Genomic DNA, 22,856 nt, shown 5'->3' on the forward strand with positions numbered 1-22,856 from the left:
AACCCAGTCCCTGACAAGAGGGTTAATATGTTTAAGGAAAAAAAGGCATGACCTTTCCCCCTTCACATGAGTTAAATGAGTTATGTGAAAAAGCTTGGGAATCTCCAGATAGAAAAATGCAGATTTCCAAACTGTTGCTTATGGCGTATCCTTTCCCGCCAACGGACAGGTTACGCTGGGAATCCTCCCCTAGGGTAGACAAAGCTTTGACACGCTTATCTAAGAAGGTAGCCCTGCCGTCACAGTTTACGGTCACCCTAAAAGATCCTGCGGATAGAAAGCAGGAAGGTATCCTGAAGTCCATTTATACACATTCAGGTACCCTACTAAGGCCGGCAATTGCGTCGGCCTGGATGTGTAGTGCTGTAGCAGCATGGACAGATACTTTATCTGAGGAACTTGATACCTTGGACAAGGATACTATAATACTGACCCTGGGGCATATAAAAGACGCTGTCCTATATATGAGAGATGCCCAGAGAGACATTAGCCTACTGGGCTCTAGAATAAATGCAATGTCGATTTCTGCCAGAAGGGTCCTGTGGACTCGGCAATGGACAGGTGATGCCGTCTCAAAAAGGCACATGGAGGTTTTACCTTACAAGGGTGAGGAATTGTTTGGGGACGGTCTCTCGGACCTAGTTTCCACAGCTACGGCTGGGAAGTCAAATTTTTTGCCATAAATTCCCTCACAACCTAAGAAAGCACCATATTACCAAATGCAGTCCTTTCGATCACAAAGAGGCAAGAGAGTCCGAGGTGCGTCCTTTCTTGCCAGAGGCAGGGGTAGAGGAAAGAAGCTGCACAATACAGCTAGTTCCCAGGAACAGAAGTCCTCCCCGGCTTCCACTAAATCCACCGCATGACGCTGGGGCTCCACAGGTGGAGCCAGGATCGGTGGGGGCGCGTCTCCGAAATTTCAGCCACCAGTGGGTTCGCTCACGGGTGGATCCCTGGGCTATACAGATTGTATCTCAGGGATACAAGCTGGAATTCGAAGTGATGCCCCCTCACCGTTACCTTAAATCGGCCCTGCCAGCTTCCCCCATAGATAGGGAAATAGTGTTAGCGGCAATTCACAAATTATATCTCCAGCAGGTGGTGGTAAGGGTTCCCCTCCTTCAACAGGGAAGGGGTTACTATTCGACAATGTTTGTGGTACCGAAACCGGACGGTTCGGTCAGACCCATATTGAATTTAAAATCCCTGAACATATACCTGAAAAGGTTCAAGTTCAAGATGGAATCGCTCAGAGCGGTCATTGCAAGCCTGGAAGAGGGGGATTTTATGGTGTCTCTGAACATAAAGGATGCTTACCTGCATGTCCCCATTTATCCACCTCATCAGGAGTACCTCAGATTTGTGGTACAGGACCATCATTACCAATTCCAGACGTTGCCGTTTGGTCTGTCCACGGCACCGAGAATATTTACCAAGGTGATGGCAGAAATGATGGTGCTTCTGCGAAAGCAAGGAGTCACAATTATCCCATACTTGGACGATCTCCTCATAAAGGCGAGGTCCAGAGAGCAGTTGCTGATCAGCGTAGCACACTCTCGGGAAGTGTTGCAACAGCACGGCTGGATTCTGAATATTCCAAAGTCGCAGCTGATTCCTACGACGCGTCTGCCCTTCCTGGGCATGATTCTGGACACAGACCAGAAGAAGGTTTTTCTCCCGACGGAGAAGGCTCAGGAGCTCGTGACTCTGGTCAGAGACCTGTTAAAACCAAAACAGGTGTCTGTGCATCACTGCACGCGAGTCCTGGGAAAGATGGTGGCGTCATACGAGGCCATTCCCTTCGGCAGGTTCCATGCGAGGACTTTTCAGTGGGATCTGTTGGACAAGTGGTCCGGATCGCATCTTCAGATGCATCGGCTGATCACCCTATCCCCCAGGGCCAGGGTGTCTCTTCTGTGGTGGCTGCAGAGTGCTCACCTTCTCGAGGGTCGCAGGTTCGGCATTCAGGACTGGGTCCTGGTGACAACGGATGCAAGCCTCCGAGGGTGGGGGGCAGTCACACAGGGAAGAAATTTCCAGGGTCTGTGGTCAAGTCAGGAGACTTGTCTGCACATCAATATCCTGGAACTAAGGGCCATATACAACACCCTAAGTCAAGCGGAGCCTCTGCTTCGCAACCATCCGGTGCTGATTCAGTCAGACAACATCACCGCAGTGGCTCATGTAAACCGCCAAGGCGGCACAAGGAGCAGAGTGGCGATGGCGGAAGCCACCAGAATTCTTCGCTGGGCGGAGAATCACGTAAAAGCACTGTCAGCAGTGTTCATTCCGGGAGTGGACAACTGGGAAGCAGACTTCCTCAGCAGGCACGACCTCCACCCGGTAGAGTGGGGACTTCATCAAGAAGTATTCACACAGATTACAAGTTGATGGGAACTGCCACAGGTGGACATGATGGCATCCCGCCTCAACAAAAAGCTACAGAGGTATTGCGCCAGGTCAAGAGACCCTCAGGCGATAGCTGTGGACGCACTAGTGACACCGTGGGTGTTCCAGTCGGTTTATGTGTTTCCTCCTCTTCCTCTCATACCCAAGGTGCTGAGAATCGTAAGAAAAAGAGGAGTGAGAACAATACTCATTGTTCCGGATTGGCCAAGAAGGACTTGGTATCCGGAACTGCAAGAAATGCTCACAGAGGACCCATGGCCTCTGCCTCTAAGACAGGATCTGTTGCAACAGGGGCCCTGTCTGTTCCAAAACTTACCGCGGCTGCGTTTGACGGCATGGCGGTTGAACGCCGGATCCTAGCAGAAAAAGGCATTCCGGATGAGGTTATTCCTACGCTAATAAAGGCTAGGAAGGACGTGACGGCTAAACATTATCACCGTATATGGCGAAAATATGTTGCTTGGTGTGAGGCCAGGAATGCCCCTACAGAGGAATTCCGGCTGGGCCGTTTCCTTCACTTCCTACAGTCGGGAGTGAATATGGGCTTAAAATTGGGGTCCATTAAGGTCCAGATTTCAGCCCTATCCATTTTCTTTCAAAAGGAACTGGCTTCTCTTCCTGAAGTTCAGACGTTTGTAAAGGGAGTGCTGCATATTCAGCCCCCTTTTGTGCCACCGGTGGCACCTTGGGATCTTAACGTGGTGTTGAGTTTCCTGAAATCACACTGGTTTGAGCCACTTAAAACCGTGGAGTTAAAATATCTCACGTGGAAGGTGATCATGCTATTGGCCTTAACTTCGGCTAGGCGTGTGTCAGAATTGGCGGCTTTGTCACATAAAAGCCCCTATCTGGTTTTCCATATGGACAGGGCAGAATTACGGACTCGTCCGCAATTTCTGCCAAAAGTGGTGTCCTCTTTTCATTTGAACCAACCTATTGTGGTACCTGCGGCTACTCGTGACTTGGAGGATTCCAAGTTACTAGATGTAGTCAGGGCTTTGAAGGTGTATGTTGCCAGAACGGCTGGAGTCAGGAAAACTAAGTCGCTGTTTATCCTGTATGCATCCAACAAGCTGGGTGCTCCTGCTTCAAAGCAAACTATTGCTCGCTGGATCTGTAACACGATTCAGCAGGCTCATTCTGCGGCTGGATTGCCGCCTCCAAAATCAGTAAAAGCCCATTCCACAAGGAAGGTGGGCTCTTCTTGGGCGGTTGCCCGAGGGGTCTCTGCATTACAGCTTTGCCGAGCAGCTACTTGGTCGGGTTCAAACACTTTTGCAAAGTTCTACAAGTTTTATACCCTGGCTGAGGAGGACCTTGTGTTTGCTCATTCGGTGCTGCAGAGTCATCCGCACTCTCCCGCCTGTTTGGGAGCTTTGGTATAATCCCCATGGTCCTTACGGAGTCCCCAGCATCCACTAGGACGTTAGAGAAAATAAGATTTTACTTACCGGTAAATCTATTTCTCGTAGTCCGTAGTGGATGCTGGGCGCCCGTCCCAAGTGCGGACTTCTTCTGCAATACTTTTATATAGTTATTACTTAAATAAGGGTTATGTTATGGTTGCATCAGGTTTATCTGGTGCTCTGTTGTTGTTCATACTGTTAACTGGGTAAGTTATACGGTGTGGCTGGTATGAGTCTTACCCTGGATTCCAAAATCCTTTCCTTGTACTGTCAGCTCTTCCGGGCACAGTTTCCTTAACTGAGGTCTGGAGGAGGGACATAGAGGGAGGAGCCAGTGCACACCAGTATTCCTAATTCTTTCTTAAAGTGCCCTGTCTCCTGCGGAGCCCGTCTATTCCCCATGGTCCTTACGGAGTCCCCAGCATCCACTACGGACTACGAGAAATAGATTTACCGGTAAGTAAAATCTTATTTTAATTCCCTACCTCTAATCAAGGCATTTTTAAATACTGGGGGGCTGCCAGGACGTGAGGCCTACCTAGACTTTTAGGCCTGAATTCGAATGTACTTGCGAACTAACTTAATTTCCTACTTTTAAATTCATTCCTAAATTCACTACTTACTTTAATCCTGTAGTTGGGCGTTTTCGGCCTTCGATTGTGGGCGTTGTTTTGTGTCCAGACCGGTGTCAGGTGGTATGCATTTGCTGGGAAGGTAGGGAAGACTTCCAATATGCTGCATCTCCTGATAATGCATGCTAGACACCCCATTCCAAGCTGATTGTGACATCACAGAACACGCATCATAGAACAGGCATGCTAGAGCATAGGTATTCAACCTGTGGCCCTCCAGCTGCTGTGGATCTACACATCCCAGCATGCCTTGCCTCAGTTTTAGCATACCTTAATAGCAATACTGTGACAGGGCATGCTGGGATGTGTAGTTTTACACCAGCTGGAGGGCCACAGGATGAATACCCATGTGCTGGAGCCAAGCCACAGGTACATCGAATGCTAGCTACATTAGCTGCCTGATTAAATCCTTTCTTTCCCCACAGCATTCCGATGCGGAAGGTTCCATTGAACCAGTTAAAAAGAAAAAGAATGTCTCCCAGCGCTATTGTTGTTAGGTATATAATGGTTATTTAATGGTGATATTGGTACAAGAAATGAAAATATTCATAAAATCAATGTTAGTTAAAAATATATAATATTTTATTAACACAAGAAAAAACACTTTTCCAAGAATATCTTGTTCCCTAAAAGTGATCCTAATACCGGTATACACAAAACAATCACATACAACATTAAACATATAGGCATACCGGTGATACGCTAAATAGCGATTTATTCACTAGGTAGGAGTTCCTCAGGTAAATGCAGGCATGTATACGTGATAGTTGTATCACAGTCCCTTATTATGTATGGAAATTGTCCAAAGAGTCTTAATTAGTACCAGCTGCTTGCTGTGGATTCATTTCCAGAATAGAAGTTAGCACATATGGCCAAAGATCCTCAACTCCTTAATAGGGAATGTCCAAAGTTTTTTACAAACACTTACTTCAAGGTGGTAACTGGAACAGGTGTCTGCCGGCAGACAATTCAGATAGCTCCGCAATCTACTAGTTTCGCCTGGCACCGCAGGCTTCCTCAGGATGGCCGAGCTATACCAAAAAACCCCGTTCTTATAGTCCATCCAGCGTGTCTGTTGTCATGGGAACTAATTCCCTTCTCTTGCGCATGTGTCCATTGCCGGGGCTCCGTCCGCGTCTTCCGTCCATTTGTTTTTAGTTGCTATGGAAACCGGACGTGCTGACGTGTAACGCTCCGTCTTCTTCAACTCCATGGTGCGCGTCTGTTTTCAAGGCAACTACATCTCCGTCTTTCTCTTTTGTTTACTTGTCGTCATGGAGACCGGACGAATTGATGTATATTGTTTAATTCTCCCCGTGTCCACTGCTCATACAGCGGCTCCACTACCATCGAAGTAGACACTGCACTGGGTTCTTGATCCTCTCTTCTGTAGAGATATCTGTATATGTATATTGCATAGTAGGATTATTTGATATATATATAGAGGACATTCCGTCTAAATCTTCCTTGATTCTTTTTATTCATATTTCATTAAGGGAGCACTTTCACATATTAAACTCCAAATGTATGGTATATTGTTATACACTAATTCAACATAAATTTAAACACAAAACCAAGACATACATACACAGACATAGTATCCCCGAACATTTTACGAAAATACACAACAGTGACCCTACAGGATTAGAGTTGATTGGAATCAAACTAATAGAAAAATCATGGAGAGGAGGGAATTGGGATAATGCACTATTAAGAGAAGAAGCAAGAACCATTTTTGAATTGGAAACCTTAATACCCAAGGGTCTGAATATAGAATGGGACCTTATACCCTTCCTAAAAGAATGAACCAGGATCAAAGGGACGAATTTTATGGGATATAGGGTGATATTAATTGTAAATAGATTATTATTATTATTATTATTATTATTATTATTTTTAAACTCTAGGGGTTTAAAATCACTGTCTGTGTATGTATGTCTTGGTTTTGTGTTTAAATTTATGTTGAATTATGTATAACAATATACCATACATTTGGAGTTTAATATGTGAAAGTGTTCCCTTAATGAAATATGAATAAAAAGAATCAAGGAAGATTTAGACGGAATGTCCTCTATATATATATATATATATATATATATATATATCAAATAATCCTACTATGCAATATACATATACAGATATCTCTACAGAAGAGAGGATCAAGAACCCAGTGCAGTGTCTACTTCGATGGTAGTGGAGCCGCTGTATGAGCAGTGGACACGGGGAGAATTAAACAATATACATCAATTCGTCCGGTCTCCATGACGACAAGTAAACAAAAGAGAAAGACGGAGACGTAGTTGCCTTGAAAACAGACGCGCACCATGGAGTTGAAGAAGACGGAGCGTTACACGTCAGCACGTCCGGTTTCCATAGCAACTAAAAACAAATGGGCAGAAGACGCGGACGGAGCCCCGGCAATGGACACATGCGCAAGAGAAGGGAATTAGTTCCCATGACAACAGACACGCTGGATGGACTATAAGAACGGGGTTTTTTGGTATAGCTCGGCCATCCTGAGGAAGCCTGCGGTGCCAGGCGAAACTAGTAGATTGCGGAGCTATCTGAATTGTCTGCCGGCAGACACCTGTTCCAGTTACCACCTTGAAGTAAGTGTTTGTAAAAAACTTTGGACATTCCCTATTAAGGAGTTGAGGATCTTTGGCCATATGTGCTAACTTCTATTCTGGAAAAGAATCCACAGCAAGCAGCTGGTACTAATTAAGACTCTTTGGAAAATTTCCATACATAATAAGGGACTGTGATACAACTATCACGTATACATGCCTGCATTTACCTGAGGAACTCCTACCTAGTGAATAAATCGCTATTTAGCGTATCACCGGTATGCCTATATGTTTATATGTTTAATGTTGTATGTGATTGTTTTGTGTATACCGGTATTAGGATCACTTTTAGGGAACAAGATATTCTTGGAAAAGTGTTTTTTCTTGTGTTAATAAAATATTATATATTTTTAACTAACATTGATTTTATGAATATTTTCATTTCTTGTACCAATATCACCATTAAATAACCATTATATACCTAATAATGATAGCGCTGGGAGACATTCTTTTTCTTTTTATCAGCTTTTCTGTGGGGATAGTGGATATCCTCATCTATACTCCCTAGCTGCTTCAGTTGATTAGGAATAGCTTACGAGCGCAGTCCTCTACTCTTGGCTTTTTATCCATTGAACCAGTGATCCTTCCATTGAGAAGGACATGCTGCCTGGATGACTGCACTGTGCAAATGAAATCACGGAGCCAGTTGGCTTGTGGGTGGCTCTGGTGACTGGGTGTTTGGATGGGTGGTGTGTCAGAGGTAGAGCACATGCAAAGGATTGTGTATCATCCAGCCAGCGAGAGAGAAAACTCACGCAGGCTGGATGTCAGAGGTTTATGCACTCACTGCTTGGGTTATGCACCTTGCCAGATGTCAAATCTTCTTTTTTTTTTTTGTTTTTATTATTATTATTAGGGATGTAGTTATGTGAGCAGCGGTCACACAACTCCCCCTGCTTCCCGATCCCTCACGATGGCGACAGTTGGCATGCCGACTACAAGGGACTATTCACACTCGTGGGTGTCCACGACACACATAGAGCTGGAATAGAAGCCATGCTCGCCTCCGAGCCCGCAAGGTGCTTCGTTCCATCCCGCGCCAGCATTTTGCGGCCGGGATACCGACATCGGGAGATGATAGATAGATAGATAGATAGATAGATATATCTATCTCTATGTGTTTGTGTGTGTGTGTGTATATAACCGAAAATACTCTTAATTTGTGCTCTACAAAGAGCAGCACTATGTATAGAACCCCTGTAAGTGGGAACCCTAAGGTTTCACACAAAAAATATCCTAGTGCGCTAATAATATACAATACTGTAGATTATTCAGTACATGGGGCTGTTCAAGATGAATTCACCCAAATGGGGCAATCGTTAATTCTGTGTAACGAGCATCTTCCTTGAAAGGGTAAATATAAGGTACCCTAGAATGAACCCTCTCGCCAAGAAATATCACCCGAGGAAAAAATAACCATTAACGGTCGAACATTGATATGGTAAATAGTATTTATTCACAAAGTAATTATAATAGAATGATAAAATTGTATACAAAATTTATCATAACACCAAAGGATTCATATACATGCATACATCACACCCTCACCTTAACAAAGGTGTGAACTCAGGGTGGAAGTCCCATATACATAGACACAATGAATATAGATTGGTGAACCCTACGTGTTACGTTTCAATGACTTCATAAGTGGTATAAATGAATTTAGGTATGAGTAGAGTGGGATCCGGACTGAAAGTCGACAGTAACTAGGTCGACAATGTCTAGGTCGACCACTATTGGTCGACAGTAACTAGGTCGACAGGGTGTCTAGGTCGACAGGGTCTTTAGGTCGACATGTTCTAGGTCAAAAGGTCGACATGAGTTTTTCACAATTTTTTTCTTTTTTTGAACCTTTTCATACTTAACGATCCACGTGGACTACGATTGGAACGGTAATCTGTGCCGAGCGAAGCGGTAGCGGAGCGAAGGCACCATGCCCGAAGCATGGCGAGCGAAGCGAGCCATGCGAGGGGACGCGGTGCACTAATTGGGGTTCCCGGTCACTCTACGAAGAAAACGACACCAAAATAACATTAAAAACTCATGTCGACCTTTTGACCTGTCGACCTAGAACATGTCGACCTAAAGACCCTGTCGACCTAGACACCCTGTCGACCTAGTTACTGTCGACCAATAGTGGTCGACCTAGACATTGTCGACCTAGTTACTGTCGACTTTCAATACCACACCCGAGTAGAGTATGTGGGACTGTTTAAATGGACCATTCACAGATTCACTAGAGTTCTGTTGAGAATTCAAACGAAAGTGGGAAATGGCATCACGATGTGCCCTAAATTAAAATATGCTCATACTAATGACGGGTGGACTCTCCTTATACTGTAGAGTGGAGTCGCTAATATACAATCTCTCAAGGAATAAAAGTGCACAAGTTACCAGTCAGAAAGATACTTCATGTCCCTCACAGCTCCCCCATCGCTCACCATCACAGGAGCTGGTGAAGGCTCCAGGATACAAGTGGTGGTGAGGAGCTGCAGCTCCCAGTCAGCAATCTGCCACTGGCTGAATCCCGGGAAGGAACTTCAAGGGAGCAACGGTACAGCCTATCAAGACGTGCCCGATTGCCCAGATAGTGATTGGCTGTCGGATACGAGACGCTCACTGTTTTCCCAAAAGCCAGAAACAGTGCTCAGCTCTCTGTATAAGGTGCTGCACGCTTTATGTGGTAGCTGTGTTCGCAGATGGCTGCAGTGGCTGTGCTCTGTGTGGAGACAGAGATACTGAAAAGCAATCTGTCTCAAAAAAACATCTGATACATTGGGCGAGTTTCTGTGTACTCGGAACCCCCCCCCCTTCCCTTGCATGCGCTATTGCCATTTTGAGCAGTGTCCCCCAGATTGGATGAGTAATGGCATTTACTCTGGCAGGGTACACAGGTTAGCCACAGGATAACAATGGGATATGATGAAGCAACAGCGGATTTGCACCAATCGGTCAAAGCTTTTCGGCCTTCCAGCATGCAACGGGCCCGTCCCTATATCCCCGCCTCCTTGCTCAGGCAAATCAGTTTTTTGTTTGGTGCAGCAGGAGCCGGACCATGGTCCGAGGGCTGCTGGTTCTTAGCAGCCCCAAGCTTTCTTATTTTATTTTTATAGTCTTACTATTTTTTTGAGAGATCTTTCTAAACAGCGTCTTATACATACCTTAGAAAGAGTCGTGACAACGCTTACCCACGAGTACAGTGCTATTTCGGCGGGCGTCTGTGTCGGATATAGTAGCAGGTCCAGCAGACGTTACCAGGCTGTGGCCGGAGCACGAGGAGAAGGTAAGGCATCGATTCTGCTTAGAAAAGGAATACGGACACAGCTGAATACGGACACAGCTGCACTGTTTTGGGAAGGAGACCACCAAACAGTCGCTGACGCGGCTGCCACCTCGGGTGCACCAGCGCTAGGCCTTAGGGATCAGATGCTCCAGGATGATTAGTAGGAGACAGCGATCCCTATGGTTGATGTCAGCAGCGGGGAGTCAGACGCTCTTCTGGTCACCCCTCTCCCCAGTTCATGACCAGTTTCCTCTGAGTCTCCCGCCATGAACTGTTTCCCACTTCCGTCTCAGACGCTGTGTACGTAGGGGACCCATTCGCTGCATAGGTGGCTGTGTGACTGGTGCGTCAATGTTCACTGAGTGTCTGTGTTCACTATAGGTTCATGGAGCGGCAGTGTACACTAGTAGCGTCTGGATCCACTCAGCGTTCGCTAACGTATTGATCGGTCCTGGAAGCGAGGCGAGTCTCCCTGTATCCCAGTCTACTGAGTACGGGTTATACAGCACTAAGTCTCTATCTACCTTTTGAGTATGAATAGTTAGATAAGTGCTTATTAGATAAGCTCGTTCTTTTTTTGGTTTGTTTATTCTGACCGTTTTTTACAATTTACATTCAGTTGTCATTCCTTGGTTTTGTTCTTCTTTCAAAGTTGCACTAAAGATCAGGGGTTGCAGAAGGGAGGAGCTTCTGTCTTGAAGTGCTAATATGTATTAAGTGCCAGTATCTTTTAGTCCCTTCCAGCAACTCACGGTGAGCAGTGTTCCCAGATGGATTCAGAGAAAAGCATTTAACAATTAGTACCAAAAAGGCCGTTATCCCCAGGTGTTTTACATCCAGGCCATAGCATGTAGATTATAGGACCACTAAACTCTACTTGTATGTAGATAGATTATCTCTTCTTCTTCTTTTTTTTTTTTTTTGCTGAAATCTTGTTGTTTTGCCGATCTTTAACTTCATGTGCAGTAAACCGCTACCTTTTTCTGTGTTCCATGGCTAATGTGTTTTCACTTTTATTTACAGATGCAGTTCATGTAAAGTAGCCAAAGGAGCAAGGATGCATTGACAACCAAAAACTGGTGAACAATTAATTTCCAGTCTTATGCCAACATGGCATATCAGGGCACCCATATTAATAAAAAGTAAATTTTCTGTGAACTGCAGTGCTGTAGAGATTGTTTATAATCATCCCTCTGCCATGGACTGTAGTGTGACCTGCTCTAAGAAAACATTTTATTTTCTTTCTACTACACTGGTGGCTGGCATAAATTGGATATATTTTTTTTTTTTAAACATGAGCATTGAGGTGCCTTTATCCAACACTCATGAAAGGGGTTTTATAATATTTTTGGTTCTAATTCTTTTTTTATCCCTTTCTCTATTCTTAAGTAATTCAAGTTATTGTTCATGATTTCCTGACTCCCAATGTAGCTGTTCTCAACATACTGCTCAACTAAGATTGAGCAGTAAGATTGTCAGGTATCACTTCTGCTAGAAAAATATAACACATACAATATTGTGTGACTTCTGGACCAGGTTCGATCTTCATAAGAAGTCCAAGACGGGAAAGACAACATTTTATACTGCTATGATATATGAAAATGAACTTTGGAGATACACGAGCTGGTAGATTAACCAGTGGCGATGCAATAAGATGCCTTTATTGTCACTTCAAAAGTTTGGCTTCAGTTATGGGTTCAAGGTCATTTTGTAAAGTGAAATGTTTTTTATTCTGTAACATCAGTAGTATTTCTGTCCAAGTCCACTACCTTTCTGTCAGGTACCACTTTTCATCAGTTTTCTTCTTTTTATTTTCTGTTTCTTTGTATATTTTTACCCTTTAAAATACAACCATGAGTTTCATATGTTGGAGGCATTACAAATAATAGGACAGAACTTTTTTTTTCTGCTGCTTTTGCCACCACATAAGGAAAGTTTGTACTTTGTATCAGTAAGCAGGAGTTGCATAGCTCCTGCTATTTGTGCCACTTTACTTTAAATACAGTAAGTACAATTTTTATTATGTAAATATATGTATATCCTAAAATTATTTCTTCAATGCCGACGCATCCTTATCTTTAAAATATATTTCTTGAAGTAATGTCCTTTCAAAAAGGATTATGAAAATGTGCAGATTCTTTGAAATATTAGTTAATGCCAAATTACTTAAATAGATTAAATGTATAATTTTATATTTATTTAATCACAGTGAAACATAAAAACATGTTCAGAATAGCCTCGGACTTCATTGCCATTATAGCCACTTGGGGCAATTGAAATAAAGAATATCAAAGCCAAGGTGAATTGTGCCAGATGTCAACAAAATTCTCTCAGCGTGGTGACCGAAAAAGATATCCAATTTTAATTCAAGTAATCTCGAAAGTACATTTCATTATGTTATAATAAAAATGGTATGTGAACTTTGGCAGCTGTTTCTGTTCTTTAAGTCACTCAGTTTGTAAAGAGTAGCTGATTAGTACTATGAAAAAAAAATCCATGTAAGTGAAAGCAATAAATGAATATTTTATACTGACTTTACAATCTCAGCCTTTGCTGGTTGGTTGGTGTCCTATTGTCTCACAGGTGAGGTGCTGTAACTACAGAAATACATTTTAAAGTATACAGTTATTAAAATTCCCTTTTTTTTTTCTTTTTTTTTAAGGAATTACCACAACTTCGGCTATTTACGCTTGTGCTTTAGTCACCATTTTCCTGTACTTTTCTCTGACTGTTTTACATATAGACTCTCCAGCATATCTGCTAGCACTTCAAACAGCCAAAGCATGCATACTTGTAAAAGATGTGCAGGATGTGTCTTCCATCTTGTGGCTGCATTTATAGGCAATAATTATAGTGTAAAAAATATATATGTTTTTATATTTACATTTGTTTCTTGCTGTATTTTTTTACTTTTCTTAAATATATGGGTCTATTTACTAAGCCTTGGATGGAGATAAAGTACCAGCCAATCAGCTCCTAACTGTTATTTTACAGGCTGTATTTGAAAAATGACAATAAGGAACTGATTGGCTGGCACTTTCTCTGTACACTTTATCTCCCTCCAAGGCTTAGTAAATAGACCCCTTAGTATGGTATTAATGGATTGAGAGGTAGAAGTCTTTAGGTAGTGACTAGAAGTTAAACATAAATATGTTTCCTATGACAAGAATTACTCTCCCACTGCGCTATTTCAAATAAAACACTAAAATTAATTAATTATATGGCTGCCTGTATCCTCTAAGTTCCCTGTTAGGCGGAACTAAATGTGTGAAAATATGAAACGAAATAGAGGAGATGGCGCCAAGGGAGTTATATCAACGCCCTACCTAAAAACGGACCCTTACAGTACTCTCCGGATAAATTACGTCAGATAACAAATACTAACATAAAAATTTATTAAAACAACATATAAACCCGACACAAATGTTCATAAGTATACAGAGTTGATACATTTACATTTGTCGCACAATTTGAACAATCAGTTTGTAGTGATGAGGAAAAAGCGTAGATATATCACTACGATTTCCTCCTTCTCCTTATTGTAGATTCGGAGGTAACATCAGATAATAGATAGATAAATAACCCAACGCGTTTCGTCTTGTTCCAAGACTTCATCAGGGGTAAAATCTCTTCATTTCAGAACATATTGTCAGCACATAAAAGGTCATTCAAAGATGTATGAACAACGTTTCAATATTTCAATGGGACTTGATTGATACAGCGAGGACCATACCTCATATATCATCAGCTTGAGTCTGACATTCAGATATTCGAATATGGGGAAGATTCATATGTGTATAGAATCTAACTGGTTCGCAAGCATAAGGAACCTCGTCGGTCAGCAGCTTGAACCTGACACTCAGAGACTCAGGAGTGAAGGCAATTCAAATGGGTATAATGTCTAACCAATTTAGAACACGTGGTAGACCCTCCAGTGGTGCAGTGCTGACAGCCAAGTCTCTGTATAAATATGTTTCCGTTGTCAGTAACTTTAAAGCAAAATAATAACAACCTAGGCCCTCATTTGGCTCACTACCCTCTCTGGAAGTGTGGTATGATATGTCTACAGTCGTAATGTTGACGTGTCAGCATGTCTACATGATCTTAATGTCAACCTTGACCATGTCATCATTCATCATGTAGAAATTGATGAAATGTCATCATGTTAAAATGTCGACATATTGTGCCAAGTGGGCCAACGGTGACTTACTTTCTCCTGATGGCTCTGGGTCCCAACGGTCATGTGACTTCCAGGTCAGAGCTGTGATCCTCCAGTGTTTGGGTGTATTTTAGTCTCCTAACCCTAAAACACCCTCTATTATCTAAAGTCACATGTTGACATTTTAACAATGTCGACATCCCTGTCGATATCTATCAACATTGTGGTGTCAACATTATGAATGTCGACATTGTCATTGTCAACCTTTTGACTACATCCCCTCTTCTGCCCTCTCCAATGGACAGACAGGCTACTTACTGCTTTACTTTCTTCTGAGTGCCTGTCTGAAAGAATCCAGTTTTGTTGGGACCAGTCCTCCGTCTCAGGATCAGTGTCTCTTGTATGACACACATCACACCTCCACCACACTATTACATTTATTGCTTCTAGTAAAACAATCCACTTTTAATTCTATGAGATGTAGTCATAATATCAACATTTACAATGTCAATATACACAATGTCGGCATGTGCAGAATGTCAACATTGAACATGACGACACTCTGCACAGACCAGCAGCGTGGTGTTGGGGTTTAGTCTACGGGAGGGGAAGGGAGGGCTAGGGTATTGTTGATAAAATATACCCCCACACACACACTTTACTGCGGTACATTTTCTGGACTCATGAGCTTGCCGTTTCAGTTATTATAGACCACTTCCAAATTATTTATGTATTCATCCTCCCTTTTCTTTTTTCAGAGTGCTGCATATTCATGGTTATTATGAGTTCCTCCTTCAGAAATGTGCTCTTTTAGTCAGATTTTTTTATTTTTTTATTCTTAATTATGTTTTGTCACATTAATGGTTATCTGCAAGTGCTCATTTCTGACACCAACTGGGTAATTCAAGTGGGCTCAAGGTTTGCAAGGGAGGGGGGTAGGGGGAAATCACATACACACACACACACACACACACACTGCTGCAGCAGGAGTCTGGGTCCCGTTGCTGGATTTATGATACACTGCTCCAGAAGGTGAGTAATTGCTGACTGATTACGCTAGTTGGAAATTTCAAATTGCTTAATTAGTCCTTAGGGGAGTGTGTGTGAGGTGCCACAAGGGTGTCACTGCAGGTCCCATTGATTATTTCCTAAAAATCAATTTTAGGTAAAATCAGACTTGCTCTAAAGGTGCGTGAAAAAAGACAGTGATTTCTCTGACGTCCTAGTGGATGCTGGGACTTCCGTAAGGACCATGGGGAATAGCGGCTCCGCAGGAGACTGGGCACAAAAAGTAAAAGCTTTAGACTAGCTGGTGTGCACTGGCTCCTCCCCCTATGACCCTCCTCCAAGCCTCAGTTAGATTTTTGTGCCCGAACGAGAAGGGTGCATGCTAGGTGGCTCTCCTGAGCTGCTTAGAAGTAAAAGTTTAAATAGGTTTTTTATTTTCAGTGAGTCCTGCTGGCAACAGGCTCACTGCATCGTGGGACTAAGGGGAGAAGAAGCGAACTCACCTGCGTGCAGAGTGGATTGGGCTTCTTGGCTACTGGACATTAGCTCCAGAGGGACGATCACAGGTTCAGCCTGGATGGGTCCCGGAGCCGCGCCGCCGGCCCCCTTACAGAGCCAGAAGAGCGAAGAGGTCCGGAGAAATCGGCGGCAGAAGACGTTCCTGTCTTCAGATAAGGTAGCGCACAGCACTGCAGCTGTGCGCCATTGCTCTCAGCACACTTCACACTCCGGTCACTGAGGGTGCAGGGCGCTGGGGGGGAGCGCCCTGAGACGCAATAAAACATGTTTAAACCTTATATGGCTAAAGAAATACATCACATATAGCTCCTGGGCTATATGGATGCATTTCACCCCTGCCAGTTTTCCTAAAAAAGCGGGAGATAAGGCCGCCGTGAAGGGGGCGGAGCCTATCTCCTCAGCACACAAGCGCCATTTTCCCTCACAGTTCCGCTGGAAGGAAGGCTCCCAGACTCTCCCCTGCAGTCCTACTACAGAATCAGGGTAAAACAAGAGAGGGGGGGCACTATTGGCAGCTAATATAAAACAGCAGCTATAAAGGGAGTAACACTTACATAAGGTTATCCCTGTGTATATATAGCGCTCTGGTGTGTGCTGGCAAACTCTCCCTCCCCAAAGGACTCGTGGGGTCCTGTCCTCTTTCAGAGCATTCCCTGTGTGTGTGCTGGGTGTCGGTACGATTGTGTCGACATGTATGAGGAGGAAAATGATGTGGAAGCAGAGCAATTGCCTGTGTAATACCACTTTTACACTCGCACTCCCGGGTCACTCCCGGGATGCTTCCCAGGGTTGCCTTCCCGGGACTGACCCCTTTCACACTGCACTAAGACCTGGGATCGACCCGGGACAGCCCCATTTACACTGATCCCGGGATATCCCTGCAAATGCACATGTGTGTCATTAGAAATGGCCTTTTCTGGCTCACATTGATGAGGTCACACTAGTCAACAAAGGGAGGGGTGGTGCCTGCTCACACCATTGCTGCAGTCATGGCCGACGGAGTACCAGTGTGTATGCCTGAGCTCATGATTCTTTCTGCTTTGCAGATGTTTCATACAGCCACTGACAGCATGATGCAGCTTATCACACTGTGCAGTATACTGCACATATATTTTATGAGGAGGAGGAGGGCGCAATTTATGCTGGATAGGGCTGCTAGTCGCCGCCAATATTTGCGCAGGAGGAGAGCCTTCATATCATCCAGGATGAGTATCATACTGAGCGTGAGTATGGGCCCTAACCGCTCATTTTGGTCCAGAGATCGCCGGCACGGAGAAGCCTTTATGAGGACCGTGGAAGCTTACCAGGATGAGGAGTGGATGGCTAACTTCCGTGTGTCTCGTGCAACCTTTAACTACATCCTGGAATTACTTACCCCAGCACTTGACATGCAGACCACCAGGCTTAGGAGACCCATCGAGGCACGCAGGAGATTAGCTATTGCATTGTGGTGGTATGCTACCCCAGGAGAGTACCGCTCAGTCTCATGCTTGTTCGGTGTTGCAATCTCCACCTGCTGTGTCATAGTCCACCAGGTGACTAAAGCAATTGTATCTACCTTATACAAGCGCTTCATATCTCTACCACAAGGACAGCGCTTACAGGATACCATCATTGGATTTGTGAAGCGAGGCTATCCGCAGTGTGGAGGAGCGATTGATGGGACACACATCCCCATTATTGCCCCACGTGACAACCATGCTGACTATTTTAATAGGAAGGGCTGGCACTCCATCATATTACAGGCTGTTGTGGACCACAAATATTGGTAAGTGTTTATTTTTGGGGTGGTGGGATGAGTTGCATGTGTGAGTTTTACATTCTAATTGTTTTCAATTTTACTGTTCTTTAGTTTCCTAGATGTGTTTATTGGCTGGCCAGGCCGATCTCATGACTCCCGAGTTCTTGCCAATTCTGACCTGTACAACATCGTAGAGGAGAAGCAGGGAGGCTGGCTGTACCCCAAAGAGTGTGCAAAGATTGTGAATGGGGTGGAGATCCCTGTCCACATCATCGGGGATGCTGCATACCCTTTACGCCCCTGGATTATGAAAGGCTACACCCAACAGGTCCAGTTAACCCCAGAGCAACAAACCTATACTCACACCCTGAGTTCAGCAAGGATGGTGGTTGAGAACGCCTTTGGCAGGTTAAAAGGAAGATGGCGTTGTTTGATGAAGCGCAATGATGTGGACCTTATGAATATGCCTAATGTAGTAGCTGCGTGCTGTATACTGCACAACATCTGTGAACTGCAAAATGAGCTATTCCTTCCTGAGTGGACTGTGCAGGACCCTGAGGTTATAAACCCACATGTGGAAGGTGCTTTGTTTGGGACTGCCTCAAACTCCGCTGCAGAACAAATACGCCACACTATTACGTCCAACCTTGCAGCACTGGTACAATAGTGTTTAAGAATCAGCACAACATGTTTGGTGAATGAAAATGTTTTTATTTTGTATTCCACCTTTGATCTTTGGGTTCATTATTTATGTTTTTCCAAAAAAAACACATTGCCAGCAACTGTGTATATATGCATAAACAATGTAGAAAACACTGTAAACATGGTCTACTTTACGCACAAATGGGAATGTTATGCCTAGATTTGCAAACAAGTTTTTATTGGCATAAAAAAAAAAAAAACACTGGTAGGTTTGTAGATACAACACCATAAACCACAGTGTCCCTGCAGTATATTATCACTGTGTAAAAAATAAATAAAAAGTGCTTTAATGTAGACACTATACAAAACAGAACATAGAAAAAAATGAAGGAAGGCACAAACAGTTGTGCATAAACAATGACCACACTGTGGTTATTTAACAACAAATAACAACCAAAAAAAGCAATTCACTGTGTTTCACGGCAAATTGCGCAATACAGTAAACTCTGGGCTTGGCGCACTAGATGGTATAGTATTTGGGGCATAGTATGGACCAGGATTAAATGATGAAAAACCCTGCTCAGGGGGGTATTGTGAGTTGTGGTGTTGGTTTGGTGCTCTTGAGGTATTGGTCATACGCTCATAGAACGCCATGTTCATTTGGTGCAATTCCCTGTGGCGGTCATACTGCTCTCTACTCATGCGTTCCTGCATTGTCATGACTTGGGAAAGGAATGCATCATGCATTTGGCGTTCTGCCTCTAGAAACCTGTCGAGCCTTGCATCCTCCTGTGCGGACATTGTAGCGTCCATCTCTCGGAGTTGGTCGACAAGGACATTTGACATGGCTTTAGCCACTTGCTCCGCTCTGTTCAATTTCTTCCTTCTAGGCGGTACGGTGTAAACTGTGAAGAGAAGAAATACAAAATGAGCGTATATAAAAATAGCAGCGTTAGCAAACATGTGTTTGTGGCATTAATCCACCTATACACTAGCTACTCTGCAACATTGAACTTTTTTTAAAAATGCAAAGCCCCCTGCGTGGGGGCAGAAAATGCAAAGTGTGCCACCGTGCCAGCAGCGTGTTGAGCGCAGTGATCCTGCAAGGGGCTCATTAGCGCTCGCCACGCTGCCGCCACACTGGCCACTCATACTACGCACATAACCGGATGATTAACAATTGTGGATTTGTGCTATGAGTGTTAATTTCTAAACATGTACTTACTGTTTTTCTGTAAAGTTGGGGTGACGGCACTTTGTACAGTCCCACTGTCACTGGTCTGAGCATCCACGACGTCTTCAATGGTTGCAGTTATGCTGTCGTCGTTTCTGGATGTGTTTATGGACGACTGGGATGATGTGTCGCTGTCCTCAGGTGTGTCGTCAATTAACAACGGTGATGATGGACAGACGTCACTGCTTGTCTGTGTCTCTTCTGGAGTGCCTTCTGTAGCAGTGTACTGTGAACTGGAAGACAGACTCACCGGACTGCATATAGCTGTGTTTCCAAAGATATTGGCGCACATGTCATAGTACTGCCAGTCGATACGGTCAACACCGCTCTTTTTCCTGTTGTTGTCATGCACCTTAAGGAAATGCTTTTTAAGAGTTTTCATTTTGTTTAACACTTGCTGCTGTGTGCGGATGATTCCCCTGGCTTGCAGCATCTTGGAGATGTTTTTATAAATGACTGCATCTTTGACTGTGCCTGTGATCTGCCTCATAATTTCCTCCTCTCCCCTAATGCTCAGCAACTCTCTCACCTCCTGGTCTGTCCAGGTCGCCATGCTGCCTTCCTCACACGCATCAAGGACGCTCCCCAGGGCTCTGAATGATGACATCATCTTTTCTGAACCCATGAAAGCTCCAATCGGAGGCCTTTTAACAGTCCCGGGTAGTGAATCCCGGGACGGGCCCTTTCACACTACCCAGCTTCCCGGGACGGTCCCGGGTTCAACCCTGCTTTTGACCTGGGATGAAATCCCGGGATGCTCGTCCCGGGAAATTGTCCCTGTACCCATTTACACTGAGAAGAATCCCGGGATGATGCGCGTTCACGTGCAATATCCCGGGATTTTTCTGCGAGTGTAAAAGGGGTATTAGTGATGTCACCCCCTAGGGAGTCGACACCTGACTGGATGGTCGTATTTAAAGAATTACGTGACAGTGTCAGCACTTTGCAAAAAACTGTTGACGACATGAGACAGCCGGCAAATCAATTAGTGCCTGTTCAGGCGTCTCAGACACCGTCGGGGGCGCTAAAACGCCCGTTACCTCAGATGGTCGACACAGACCCAGACACGGATACTGAATCCAGTGTCGACGGTGAGGAGACAAACGTAATGTCCAGTAGGGCCACACGTTACATGATCACGGCAATGAAGGAGGCATTGAATATTTCTGACACTACAAGTACCACAAAAAAGGGTACTGTATTATGTGGGGTGTGAAAAAACTACCAGTAGTTTTTCCTGAATCAGATGAATTAAATGAGGTGTGTGATAAAGCGTGGTTTTCCCCCGATAAAAAACTGCTGATTTCTAATAAATTATTGGCACTATACCCTTTCCCGCCAGAGGTTAGGGCGCGTTGGGAAACACCCCCTAGGGTAGATAAGGCGCTCACACGCTTATCAAAACAAGTGGCGTTACCGTCTCCCGATACGGCCGCCCTTAAGGAACCAGCTGATAGAAGGCTGGAAAATATCCTAAAAGGTATATACACACATACTGGTGTTATACTGCGACCAGCAATCGCCTCAGCCTGGATGTGCAGTGCTGGAGTGGCTTGGTCGGATTCCCTGACTGAAAATATTGATACCCTGGATAGGGACAGTATATTATTAACTATAGAGCATTTAAAGGATGCATTACTATATATGCGAGATGCACAGAGGGATATTTGCACCCTGGCATCTAGAGTGAGTGCGATGTCCATTTCTGCCAGAAGAGCGTTATGGACGCGACAGTGGTCAGGTGATGCGGATTCCAAACGACATATGGAAGTATTGCCGTATAAAGGGGAGGAGTTATTTGGGGTCGGTCTATCGGACCTGGTGGCCACAGCAACGGCTGGAAAATCCACCTTTTTACCCCAGGTCACCTCTCAGCAGAAAAAGACACCGTCTTTTCAAACTCAGTCCTTTCGTTCCCATAAGGGCAAGCGGGCAAAAGGCCACTCATTTCTGCCCCGGGGCAGAGGAAGGGGAAAAAGACTGCACCAGGCAGCCTCTTCCCAGGAGCAGAAGCCCTCCCCCGCTTCTGCCAAGTCTTCAGCATGACGCTGGGGCCTTATAAGCGGACTCGGGCACGGTGGGGGGCCGTCTCAAGAATTTCAGCGCGCAGTGGGCTCACTCGCAAGTGGACCCCTGGATCCTGCAGGTAGTATCACAGGGGTACAAATTGGAATTCGAGACGTCTCCCCCTCGCCGGTTCCTGAAGTCTGCTCTACCAACGTCTCCCTCCGACAGGGAGGCGGTAGTGGAAGCTATTCACAAGCTGTATTCCCAGCAGGTGATAATCAAGGTACCCCTCCTACAACAGGGAAAGGGGTATTATTCCACGCTGTTTGTGGTACCGAAGCCGGACGGCTCGGTGAGACCAATTTTAAATCTAAAATCCTTGAACACTTACATAAAAAGGTTCAAATTCAAGATGGAGTCACTCAGAGCAGTGATAGCGAACCTGGAAGAAGGGGACTATATGGTGTCTCTGGACATCAAAGATGCTTATCTCCATGTCCCTATCTACCCTTCTCACCAAGGGTACCTCAGGTTTGTAGTACAAAACTGTCATTATCAGTTTCAGACGCTGCCGTTTGGATTGTCCACGGCACCACGGGTCTTTACCAAGGTAATGGCCGAAATGATGATTCTTCTTCGAAGAAAAGGCGTCTTAATTATCCCTTACTTGGACGATCTCCTGATAAGGGCAAGGTCCAGGGAACAGTTAGAGGTCGGAGTAGCACTATCTCAGGTAGTGCTACGTCAGCACGGGTGGATCCTAAATATCCCAAAATCACAGCTGATTCCAACAACACGTCTACTGTTCCTGGGGATGATTCTGGACACAGTCCAGAAAAAGGTGTTTCTCCCGGAGGAGAAGGCCAGGGAGTTATCCGAGCTAGTCAGGAAACTCCTAAAACCAGGCCAAGTGTCAGTGCATCAATGCACGAGAGTCCTGGGAAAAATGGTGGCTTCTTACGAAGCGATTCCATTCGGAAGATTCCATGCAAGAACTTTTCAGTGGGATCTGCTGGACAAATGGTCCGGATCGCATCTTCAGATGCATCAGCGGATAACCCTATCTCCAAGGACAAGGGTGTCTCTCCTGTGGTGGTTACAGAGTGCTCATCATCTAGAGGGCCGCAGATTCGGCATTCAGGATTGGATGCTGGTGACCACCGATGCCAGCCTGAGAGGCTGGGGAGCA

General features: G+C 44.7%; 1 protein-coding gene across 9 annotated transcripts in view; it reads left to right on the forward strand.

The window, feature by feature from the left end:
- Positions 1-12,782, forward strand: part of LOC134948960 (phosphatidylinositol-binding clathrin assembly protein-like) — a 340,585-nt gene extending 327,803 nt beyond the window's left edge. For 8 of the 9 annotated variants that reach the window (XM_063937265.1, XM_063937266.1, XM_063937264.1 and 5 more), the window contains one exon: positions 11,381-12,782. In XM_063937265.1, the coding sequence (XP_063793335.1) occupies positions 11,381-11,395 (15 nt within the window). In that variant the 3' untranslated portion in view covers positions 11,396-12,782. The remainder of the gene's footprint in view (positions 1-11,380) is intronic. The other variant, XR_010183069.1, reaches the window with a different exon arrangement.
- The last annotated feature ends 10,074 nt before the right edge of the window (positions 12,783-22,856 follow it).

Source organism: Pseudophryne corroboree, chromosome 8, assembly GCF_028390025.1.
Source record: "Pseudophryne corroboree isolate aPseCor3 chromosome 8, aPseCor3.hap2, whole genome shotgun sequence".
Lineage (NCBI taxonomy): Eukaryota > Metazoa > Chordata > Amphibia > Anura > Myobatrachidae > Pseudophryne > Pseudophryne corroboree.